Source organism: Mus caroli, unplaced genomic scaffold (assembly GCF_978045245.1).
Source record: "Mus caroli unplaced genomic scaffold, Mus_caroli_1 scaffold_1, whole genome shotgun sequence".
Taxonomy (NCBI): domain Eukaryota; kingdom Metazoa; phylum Chordata; class Mammalia; order Rodentia; family Muridae; genus Mus; species Mus caroli.
Window position 1 is genome coordinate 167670489 of NW_028227256.1, and position 12334 is coordinate 167682822.

The 12334-nt window shown below is 45.0% G+C and overlaps 1 protein-coding gene across 2 annotated transcripts; it reads left to right on the forward strand.

Annotated features, from left to right (window-relative positions):
* Positions 1-383: 383 nt before the first annotated feature.
* Positions 384-6381, forward strand: Ccdc190 (coiled-coil domain containing 190). 2 transcript variants are annotated; one of them, XM_021171036.3, is made up of 4 exons: positions 384-719; positions 1640-1881; positions 4881-5004; positions 5468-6381. In XM_021171036.3, exons 2-4 carry the CDS (start codon positions 1686-1688, stop codon positions 6024-6026), a joined length of 879 nt encoding a protein of 292 aa, XP_021026695.1. In that variant the 5' UTR covers positions 384-719; positions 1640-1685; the 3' UTR covers positions 6027-6381. The 2 variants fall into 2 exon arrangements, with proteins under 2 accessions (XP_021026695.1, XP_021026700.1); XM_021171041.3 differs by having other exon boundaries at positions 386-719; positions 4884-5004.
* Positions 6382-12334: the final 5953 nt, after the last annotated feature.

Sequence of the window (12334 nt, forward strand, 5' to 3'; positions counted from 1 at the left end):
AGTATCTTCTATAACCCATAGCTCAACTCTATTCTCGGCTGCAGCTCTCCAAACGTGAAGACAAAAGTTGATTCAAAAATATATATCACTTCATCTCATGCTGTGTCCAAGCCTTTGAAAGTCTAAATAAACTTTGAAATGCACCGAACAAGGCTGGAAGACTGGAAACACCCAGCGTGGAGCACAATAACGTAGAATAAGCAAATCCAATGCCCTTCTGTACAAAATGTGCCCAGTCATGAATGAGAGGGCAGGGTGCTTTCTTTTTGGTTTCCAAGAAGCCAGAAAAGGGGTGGGAGATGGGGCGGGAGCGGGGGTAGAAGCAAAGCAGAGGGAGGTGGAAGAGAAGAGACTGGTTACAGTGAGGGACTCTTGGCTTTCATTCTTGGCTCCCATGGACACGGCCTAGGAACACCGCAGGCCTCCCTGGGGAGGGCTGGAAGTTGGCAAGCTTCCTTATTCTCAAAACAAGTTAGAGATGTGGCCTCTTCAAGAGGGAATGGGACCCAAGGCTCGAGGAGTCAACGGCATTCCTAACCAGGGATCACAGGAAGAAAGGACAGAGCTTTCCAGTGTATCTAACCTTCTCCTGGCACCGCCCCCTTCCAGCCCCCTTCCACACCCTCACCCCCCTTTACACAGGCTCACACGCTTAGTGAAGAAAACAAGCTTGGAGCCAAAGAAACAAAGATTTTCCTGGTGAGGAGCTGGGTTTGCAGGTGAGTGCTACCCCCCTTATTTTTGGGTGAAGCTGTAATCTATACTTCAGAATCTAAGTCAAATTGACTCTCGAATTTGGCTCTTAAATTAGAGCTGCCTTGTGTCTGGCCTTAGCCCCACCCCACCCCCTTTTTTGACATTTCAATTTTTTTTTTTACTTATTCATTTTACATTCCACTCACTGATCCCCCTCCCTCTCACCTCCTCCCACAATCCTTCCTTCCTTACCCCCTTCTCCTCTGAGTGAGTAACCCCCTCCACCCCCCTCCACCTACCCTGGCACTTCAAGTCTCTGAGAGGCTAAGCACCTCCTCTCCCACTGAGGCCTCCCAGCTGAAAGAGCATATCCCACATACAGGTAACACCTCTTGAGACAGCCCCCGCTCCAGTTGTTTGGGACCCACCTAAAAACCAAGCTGTACATCTGTTACATATGTGCAGAGTCCTAGTCCAGCCCATTTACGGTCTTTGATTGGCAGTTCAGTCTGGGGGAGTCTTGAGGGTGCAGGTTAGTTGATTCTGTTCATCTTCCTGTGGAGTTCTTATCACCGTAGTGGCTGTAAAGCTTCCTCCTATTCTTCCATAAGAGTCCCCAAGCTCCATCCACTGCTTGGCTGTGGGTGGATGCCCTTCTTTAATGCTAATCTTTTCCTGAATTATTACCACCAATGCCTAAGAGAGAGCAACTGACCCGACCGACCGCTATCCCGCATGCATTCTGTGTTGTAGCCCTGAGATGAGTATTGGCAGGGACTCTTGTCCCTTCCTGGGAGTGCTACTGGAGTTAAGAAGGTAGAAGTGTGGGTGTTTGGATGTGGGGACTTCATCTGACTAGGCAGTTTAAGATTTAATAAGATTAGATTTCAAACTCATCAGTGACCAATGACCAGAAGCCACCATGCTGGCCTTGCTCTTTCAGGTTATCTGTGGTCCCTGACGGTCACTTGCTTTACTGTCACCTACACATGAGGAAGATGGACAGAAGCATGGTGAGGGGACCTCTGTATAAGCAGTTTGACTTGGAGAGAAAGAGTGCCAGGCAAGCAGAAGCCAGACTCAGCCTTAGACTGCAAAGGCTGGAGGTCATCTGCCTCTATCACGTGAAATCACTCGCCAGGGAGCAGAGACTGCTTCAGCAAGAACTGCAGCGCCTGCAGCAAGGTGAGGCTCCGTCATGAGTGGCAATGGGCCCCCACTTCCAGTCCTAAGGAGTAATTTACAGAGGGAGGTGGGGGAGGGCAGCAGCCCTTGCCTCACGGTGGGATGCTCATTTACATTGTCAGGTAGCTGCCTGTTTATAAGATCGATATAAAAAGAAATGCCCTGTGCTTTGATGAATCCCATTCAAAAATATTCTCAATGCTAAAACGGAGTTATTTCTACGGCAAGGAAGGAGCCCCCTGTTCCTGTTAGACAGCTCAAGCGTTGTGTGAGCAGAACCTAGGAGCAGAAGAGAGAGGTGATGCAGGAGAGAGAAGTTGCCAAGTGATGTGTGGCTGGGTACCAGCTGACCATGCTTAGCAGAAAGGAAGAGGGTGTGCAAAGGGATAGACAAAGTATAGTTTGCCACAAATGGTTCCACATTGCTGAACTGCTCATGCAGTTTCCGAACCCGTACTAACCAGGCAGCGACTCCAGCCATAGCTTCACAAGGGTGGACCCTATCCTACAGGGGCTGGGTGCAGGGGATTCCATGTTCATGGTTTAGAGACACGGTTCTGACTACGGTGCTTATGAAGAAAGAAGGAAAGAAAGAAAGAAAGAAAGAAAGAAAGAAAGAAAGAAAGAAAGAAAGAAAGAAAGAAAGGAAGGAAGGAAGGAAGGAAGGAAGGAAGGAAGGAAGGAAGGAAGGAAGGAAGGAAGGAAGGAAGGAAGGAAGAGAAAGAGAGAGAAAAGAAAAGAAAGCAAGCTTGGGACACAGCCAGAGTAGACCTGATAGAATTCCAAATGTAGGACTTGATGTAAAAGGCTTGAAGTAGAACCTTGGCAGGAGAAAAAAATAGGACAACCAGTCTTTCAAGACATTGAGAAAGTAGAATCTATCAGGGTTCTATGACATGATGTGGCCAAGCATAAAGGAAATCAGAGTAAAGTGCCTGGCTCAAGTGCCTGCCAAGTAAAACATTAGAACAAAGCCCACCGGGCCTGAGGCAGTTGCAACATCTGATCTTGGTGTCTAAATCCTCCCTGACATGTTCTAGGCAAACAGTCGGACCTGTGGAACCTTGCTGTTCCCATCCACTGTGTCAGAGAATTGCAACACATGAAGGGAGCCCAGCGTCCTCACATACCAGCTCTCTGAAGCCCCAGTTCCGGGTGTACAGTTTCCTCTCTTACTATACTCATTTTCTAGGGCTGCACAGCAAAGTGCCAAAACCACACAGCTCAGTCCATGTGCCTTCACTGTGTAGTCCATCGAGTCACAAGGTAGTCCATCGAAAGTACAGGCTAAACAGGATAACTAGGCAGATACAATGCCATGCTGTTATGGTGAAGACAGCGAGAAAAGTGAAGGCACGGAGAAAAGATATATTCATTTCTGAGCCTATTGGCTCTGCCGTCTCAACTGCAGAAGAGTGGGCTGCCTGAAGAGCTAGCAAATCCTTTTTTTAATTTTTAATTGAAAACCTATAGTTTATTGAAAATAGGTTAAAACATAGAAAGTGTCTCGATCTAGCCCCAAGGAGACAATAAAGCAAAGGACTCAAAGAAGTGACTCCAAGAGTTTTATGTGACATCCATGCCCCTTGTGCAGTTCTGAGCCCTTATCCCTGGTGCCCAATACATTCTAACCACAACTGGTGCTTCTCGGGATGGGGGTGTCCTGGCTTTTGTTTGGTGGTGGGGGTTTGCTATGTGTTTGGTTGATATTCTTGGCGAGATTTCTGGTTTGGGTTTAGTAGGGAGGCAGTTGGCCTAGTACTCAGGTTCGAATCCAGGGCCTTTTGTATGTTTAGCACTCTATCTACCACTAAACAACCCCGCCAGCCTTAACCACTCTAACCTGAAGTGATTCTCACTAAAACACAAAGCAATGCAAAATTTTCCATTCCAAATGACTCAGACTTAAATGCCTTGAAAACTAATAGAGTCAGTTGGTGTGTTCTCTTTAGCTGTGACTACTGAGGCCTGGAACATCACCTGGGAAAATGCAAAGTTCACGGATGCCTGGCCTCAGACAGTTGCAAACCTTTGCCACAGGTAAAAGGCAGGTACACAACTGTACTAAACAGACAAAATGTTCACACCCGGTTATTTTCTTTTTTAAACATTTGTGCCTGCCAAGTAAAACATTAGAACAAAGTCCACCGGGCTTGAGGCAGTTGCAACATCTGATCTTGGTGTCTAAATCCTCCCTGACATGTTCTAGGCAAACAGTCGGACCTGTGGAACCTTGCTGTTCCCATCCACTGTGTCAGAGAATTGCAACACGCGAAGGGAGCCCAGCGTCCTCACATACCAGCTCTCTGAAGCCCCAGTTCCGGGTGTACAGTTTCCTCTCTTACTATACTCATTTTCTAGGGCTGCACAGCAAAGTGCCAAAACCACACAGCTCAGTCCATGTGCCTTCACTGTGTCAACATTTGAAGCTTAGAAGTCAAAATGGGCATGTGAGCAGAGCTGGTTTCCTTGGGTGTGAGGCAGGAGCAGGTTTTCTCTTTGATGTGTAGCCGACAGGTCCCTTCACCCTGCCCAATCTGCTCGTCAGCTCAGATTGCTGTTGCCATAGAAACCCCATCACAATGGCCAGGACCTCCCATAATGTCTTCATATTAATTTTATCATCTCTACAAAAAGCCTGTCTGCAAGCAATATCATAATACTAAGGATTAGGACCCAGCAAATGAAATTTCACATAATTCAGTCCACATTGTTTTATTTCATTTTATTTTTAACACATTAACTTATTTTAAACTGTATTTTATTTATGTGCACATATGTTTGTGTGGATATCTGAGTGAGTGTATGAACACATGTGTGTGCAAATATGGACAGAGACCAAAAGAGGGCGTCAGATCCCTTGGAGCTGGAGTTGAAGATGTTTGTGAGCCCTGGATGTGGATACTGAGATCCAGACTCTTGGTCCTCATGATTGAGCATCAAGCACTCTTAACAGATGAGCCATCCTTCCAGCCTATTGTTTGTTAATTATTTCTTAGCAGATATCATCAAGAAAAGGTTCTCTTCTTATGTGGGGCATGAAATTCAAAAGAGATCGAAAGATGTTGTCACATTCTTGCCACAAACAGGACAGAGGCACGCAGTCCCAGAACCTAAAATTAGGTAAGTGTATGATTAAGTGCTTAGGTGCGACACTGAATCCCACTTCCCAACCAATCTCTCTAAAACATGCCCTCCATCTGAGAAGACTCTTCCTTCTTCTTCCTAGACAGTTACATTCCTGCCCCTCTCCCTCCTCCCTCCACCCTCCACCCCTTCTCACCCACTTTACCACCTCAACTGAAACCACACTGAAGTGAACCACAGTCTAAAAACCAGAAAGGTAGCCAGGCAGTGCAGGCACAAGCCTTTAATCCCAGCACTTAGGAGGCAGAGGCAGGTGGATTTCTGAGTTTAAGGCCAGCCTGATCTACAAAGTGAGTTCCAGGATAGCCAGGGCTACACAGAGAAACCCTGTCTTGAAAAAAAAAAAAAAAAAAAAAAACCAGAAAGGATTAAGTAGGAGCCTCAAAATTTTTCAAAGATGTTTATTTCTTCCTTTTCATCTCTTCCCTCAACTCCCTAGAATACTGAAAAACAGTGTTACTCAAGAAGTTAAAACTAAGATTCGGGTGCCCTCTTTACATGACCCTGTCCTCAAAGATGCCCTGAGAAGCCCAGAGCACCTTCCATCTCAAGATGAGAGAACCAGCTGCTTCAAAGAAGGAAACTCACAAGCCCAGGAGGGAGAGCCCACGAATCCACTGAAGGGCGAGGACCCCAGCAAGGATGTCTCTGTCCTATGTCACGACCAAGAGCTGTCCACCAAGAAGACAGAAGACAGCCGCGTGTCCAGCCAAGATGGTGAGAGAGGGTCAATACCTGCTGTTGAGACCAGATCTGAAAATGCCAATCAAAAGCCACATGGAGATGCCGATGTACAAAATTCCCCCAGCTCCGTGGACTATTCGGGAATCTTCAAAGATGAATGCACAAAGCCAACCTTCCTAGAGCTGTTTGAAAAGGCCAAGAATGCCCACTATGTCCGCCACAGGGTACCCCCCGAGTCTGAGAGATTACTTAGCATCAGGGAGATATTTGGACACAGAGACTACTCACTACCCAGAACAGGGGAAACACTGTGAAAATGGTGCCAAGTCCCTTCCTCTCTGCCTGTGTAATGTCGCCTGACCAGAAGATATTCTGTAATCACTATGGAAACGGGACCCTTCAAATAGCTGCCGTAGCAATGCACAGAAACAAGCAGAAATGCATGACAAGCTTTCTTTTGCAACCTTGGGGCCCCTGCCCTTTTGTTTGGTCTTTCTCCTAATAAACAAGGCCACTATGAAGAGGAAGGAGAGGGAAAATACTATGAAAATATTTTAAGTTGCGAACCTGTGCTTATTTTGAAGAAGAAAGTCTTGTTTGTCCGAAGCTCTGCGATGCTTACAGTGCCACCTGCTGGCCAAATGGCATAGCTATTTGCCTAGTTTTCTTTTCTTGGGGGGGCGGGGGGGAGGCGGGGTTGCATGGGAACCCAACTGAAATCACGTACAGTGACCTGGTCTCCAAATAAAACCTGTTCTAGCCACAGCTCTGGTCTCCTTTTGAAGTGTCTCCTCTCTTCTCCCTTTTGTTTCTCTTTCCTTCCCTCTCTCCATCCTCCCTCCCCTCCTCTCCCCTTCTCTTCCCTCCTTTCCTTACTCTCTTTCCAAATAGTTCCTTGGGTTTCTCTTTCCCAGTTTCCACATTAGTATCAAACATTTTTGGGTCCTAATGGAACTAATCTGTGTCCTTCCGTCTTCTCCCTACTCAAAATATCTTACGACCCGCGGCACGCTTTCAAATCTATACCAGATTCAGTCAATAACAAACCGTCTCACAGTAAAATAAGGATATTTTCCATTTTAAAGTCATTGTTTTAAGCGAGTGTGATGCCACATGTTTATAACTCCAGTATCCCAGTATTTGGGACACTGAAGCAGGAGGATTAACAGAGACCAGTGAGACAGTGAAACCCTCTCAGGACAAGCTCTCTTAGGAAAACAAAGACCACTGGTTTAAGTAGGTCAGCATAGCCTGGGTCCCACTGTAAATGAACTGAGGAAACCTGGTCCCCTACCTAGATGGCCTGAATTTCACACTTAAAACAAATTGCGTCATTTGTCATCAGAAAACAGCAGCTCACGGCTAATCCATTTAAAAATCCTATTCCTCACCTAATAATACACCAAATAAAATTTCACGTTTATCGTTTATATTGACTTCTTTAGAAAAACTATCTTTTACTTTCAAGTCCAAGATCAAATAGCAACTTTTAAATTCAAGTTTTCAACCCTATAGCAAACTTGGAAACCAAAAGGATAAATTCAGGACTTGTACATTTGCTTGGCAAATATTTGTTTATGTTGAATTCGTTTGTTTCTTTTTTCTTTTGGGTTTGTTGTTGTTGTTGTATTTATTTATTTATTTATTTATTTATTTATTTATTTAGAGACTGGTTAAACTGTGCTGCCCTAGGTTGGCCCTGAACTCCCAGGTTCAGCAATCCTCCTGCCTCACCCTCCTGAGAATCTGGGATTGTAGGCTCTTACCCCCAGAACCTACTGACAGTTAGGCAGACATATTTGTTGCAGTCTGCCTTGAGGACATCTTGAAGAACTAAAAACTATTTATATCGAAAATGATAAAGGACCCCATCATCTAATACTAAAGCTCCTAGGGGTTAAATTAATTCAAATTTAATGACAAAGGATGAATTAATTGCGTCTAGTTTAATAACACTATTTAATTCCCATTTGCGATGCCTGGTGTTTAAATCCAGAACTCATAATAGCTCCCATTTTCCAGCATCTCCTGCTGTCTGGAGCTTCCCACACAGCATCCCAGTTGGTCCTCAGAACTCTGCAAATGGTTTTTCTTTCAGTCTTCATTAGATAAACAGAGCCAGGCAGAAAATGTCCTCTGAGTCAGGTCTGCACACTGCCCTCTGTCACGCTCCCTCTATCTACTGTGCTACCTACCTCCTAGTTGAAGACAAAGCTTGACTTGGTCTTGCAAAAATCAGTTTATTAGCCCAGCCTTTGGCCTTCAATGGCAAGGCAATAGTTTATAGTAGAAATAGCATTTTTTTTTCTTTTAGTGTGTCCTTTAATGGGGAAGGCAGGTCAGGGGCAAAGGTCAATGGTTCACAAGTTGTTTACACTGGTCATGAAGGCAGGGGCTCCTAGAACAGAGAACCACCTTTGCAAAATGCCCAAGGGCTGGAGAGAGATCTGTTCACAAATCTCCACTCCCTGGTGGAAAGGGAGCTTTCTCCTTGTCTTAGTCAGGGTTTCTATTCCTGCACAAACATCATGACCAAGAAGCAAGTTGGGGAGGAAAGGGTTTATTCGGCTTACACTTCCATATTGCTGTTCATCACCAAAGGAAGTCTGGACTGGAACTCAAGCAAGTCAGAAAGCAGGAGCTGATGCAGAGGCCATGGAGGGGTGTTCTTTACTGGCTTGCTTCCCCTGGCTTGCTCAGCCTACTCTCTTATAGAACCCAAGACTACCAGCCCAGGGATGGTACCACCCACAGGGGCCTTTCCCCCTTGATCACTAATTGAGAAAATGCCTTACAGTTGGATCTCATGGAGGCATTTCCTCAACTGAAGCTCCTTTCTCTGTGATAACTCAGCTGTGTCAAGTTGATACAAAAATAGCCAGTACACTCCTTCACTGTATTACCCAAATGTCTTCTGTGTGGAGGGCATCTACTCTTTGCCTGGAGGTAGAGGCATTTGGACACTCACAGAGGTGGCGACTGAGCCCCTCTCAACCAGCCCTAAGCTGTAACACAGAAACTCCATCAGTTCTGCAAGGAAATTTTAAAGTGAATCAAGAACAACAAGAGGTGGTATCAAAGGAGTCGATGACTCAGTAAGGAGCTTGCTGTCCAAGCACAGAGACCTGAGGGCAGATCTGTCATCAACATAAAAGCTTGGTGTAGCCAAACATACCTGTAATCCTAGCTCTGTGGGGAACGGGAGGCAGGGCACAGAAACGGATCCCAGGGCTAACTGGTCATCTGGTCTGCCAGAAATAGCACTGGGCATTAACTTCCGGCTTCCACATCCTCCTGCATGAGGCAAGTCTGCACACAATGAGAGAATCTGTACAAAATTAAAACATTTACAGCAAAAAAGTAAGGAGTACCAGGACAATTGAAAGTGAAATTGGTAACCGCTACTGTGGGAGAAAATGGGAACCCTTCTGTTTCCCCCTCACCAAGCTGAGACAGTTCAGTTCCTGAGGCAGAGAGGCACATGCTGAGCCACAGTCACTATCAAGACTGCAAGATTTATCAGCAGAACAAGGTTGAGGCCACCCTGGTCCATGTGATGCCCTGTCCCAAGAAAGCCCCTTGCTGAATTTTTTTGTAAAAAAGACATATTTAGTACAGAGTCTTCATCTCACTTACGGCTAGAATATGGATCACTTGAGATTACTAGGAATAAAGGTTTCACCTGATCAGGCATAACGTGAAACACACCCCAGATGTCTCCACTTTCCCACCACTACTGTGAACAGGTTGCTGTTACATTGCCTAATAATGGCCATCCATCAATTACAGTATAAATTAACTTCAATATCATTAGTCATGCTATTTTGAATGGTTTGAGCTTAATTGTATAAAAATTTTTCCTTGGAAGTGAGCCACAGGGAAGCCTGGTCAGACTCTAAGTAACACATATGTGTTTGACCCACCCTGACGCCATCACTGTCATGATCACTAAAGAGAGAAACTCTCAATTCAAACATTTAACCTGTGATAAACAGACAATGTATGGAAGCTACGTGTAAGGATAGTTCATCGCCCAAGTGGCAATGAGAACCTTTCTGTGTATTTTTGCTGAGGACTCTGCCTGTGTTGGAGTGAGAGAAAACAAAGGGTGTTACAGAAGTTGGCCAAGTGGACATGCCTCAAGGCCGGGGGAGAGGAGCAGACAGCAAGCAAGAGTACTCCTGTTCATCAGCAGCTATGTCCTATTCAACTTTCTCCTGAACTCCAGAAAATAGGACACTAATGATCAGAATGTCCAGTGAGTCTCCTGATGGCTCTGCTGGTTTTGAATTTAGCTCAACATGAGGCTGGTGATGCATCAGTGGTTAAGGAGCCAAGGACTGGAGGGAGATCTCCGTCTCCTCTCCCTGATGAAAAGAGAGTTTTCACCTTTACCTCAGAAAGGCCAGACTATGTGTTCAGAATCTCCGAGGCAGTAAGTCTCAGCAGCAGAACGCAACCAGGGACCCAAGCCTTCTGCATCGCCCCACCACATTCAGCTACCCCAGCAGGCTCCAAAAGCCCATAGGCAGCCAGCCCAGTGGTCTCCTGAAATGGGGAGGCTGTGATGGCAGCCAAACAACAGCCATGGAAGCTATGGGTTGGACTTAAAGAATCAGGAAAGGGTTAGAAATTTTTATATATGTACAGGCTACAGAGAAGGCACAGCAGTTAAGAGTGCTGGCCACCAGAGGACCCAGTCTCTCTTCCTAACACCTACATGGCAGCTAATTAGTCTCTGTAACTCCAGTTCTAGGGGGTCCATCTCTCTCCTTGGGCCTCTATGCACTATACACACATGAGGCACAGGCATGCATGCAGGCAAAATACCCACACACATAAAACAACTAAAATTATATATATATATATACACATATATGTATATATATATTAATGGAGTTTTACAGGCTAGATATAAGAGTTCTCACATCTGCATGGTTTTCTAATATTCATTTTTCTAAGGGCATATGAACACATCATGCACACACACGTGCACACACACACACACACACACACACATGTACGCATTCATTCACTTTCTTTAGGAATAAAAGTATAGAGAAGGCCCTCGTGGCTTCACAGTGGCTCACTATAGAAGTCCACAGCAGCGATGATGTGCCTCTCCGCAGGCTAGTGGGAGGAGATTGTTTGGGGACATGATGGTAAATGGTGATCCATTTACCAATCAGTTTGGGTGTGGTTACTCTTGCTATACAACCGAGGCCGGTTTCAAACTCTCCGTCCTGCTCAGTCCTTGAGTTAAAGGTGTGTCCCATTTGTTACATTTGGCAACTAGGCATTTTTTTTAAGTTCCAGAAAATTTGATAGAGATTTTGCCCATGTTTTTATCCAAGCTCATCTTCAAAATAACAAACTCGGTGTAAGACCAGCCCTAAATGTAAAGGGAAAATGGTCAGATTCACTTTGGACCAGAGAGAAAGGCACAGAAAGAGAACTGGGCAGAGCCCCACCTGGCAGCTTCCCTGGGGATCTCTAAGGATTCAGGATAGGCTACCTCACTGCTGTCCCCATCCTTAGCAAACTGAGCCTCCAGAGTGCACACAACCTGCAGGTCTGAGCTGGCTGCCCCCAGTAGCTTGTGTCCATCCAGAGCAGAAGCATTACCTAATGGTGTCATGTTCAACCGTGAGCAAAAACCCTGCTGTACAGCATAGCATAAGGTCAAGAATGTTCCATAATTATATTCACAGCAATAGGGACTGATTCTCAGTAGACACTCTTTCACTATACAAGATGGATACCTATTCTCCACTTACCTGGAAATAACTCTGCTGGGGTTGAAGAGAGTTCACCCACAGGAAAATGTGCCCTATATCAGAGATCAGATGCCTAGATGTGCAAGCTCACACCTCATCCTTGCTCTGCTGTTTAATCCTGAATATCACGCAGATAAGTATAACACAATTATACTCAGGGACAGAAGGCACATCTCATTATTCTCCTGGGGGTTTACCGACGGTCCCAGAGTTGGTAGGGGATACAGAGATCAGCCAGTTCAACCCCAGTTCAAAGATGTGAAATGGCTTTTTAAAAGAAGTAGGCTATGAAAGTGATTATTTGGGGTGGATATTTAGTCAGTGAATTTTGGTTTAGAATGGAAATTTGTTCACAGTATGCGTTTCAATGCTGCCCCCTAGTGGTAAAGATGGCCCATTCAGGAAGAATTACCTTGAGAGTCAAGAAGCTATTATGCTAACATAATTTCTCAAAGGGTTTTCTAAGAAATCTTACTAAGTGCTATTAGGGAAAGACCTAGAGTTGAAATAAGTCTAGGGAAACCTGGGTTAGATAATTGGAATCAATTTCTCTAGATGGGACTTCTCTTAAGTCTTTAGCATGTTAGTATCAGGATGAGCATCCAGAAAGAAAATAAAAGAAGCTGAAATACCCAAAGGGTATGGCATGGGAACTTTATCCATACATAATCTCCACAAACTATGGTGACCTGTGAAGCACATTTTAGAAACACTATCCTGGAATAAAAGCGTTTTATATCATAAGAATCAAATAGTCAACAAAGATTCCATACATTTTGGAAGATAATGACAGGAAGGACATTTTTTCTTAGTGGATATTTCCCTTTGCTATCCAATGGGTATTC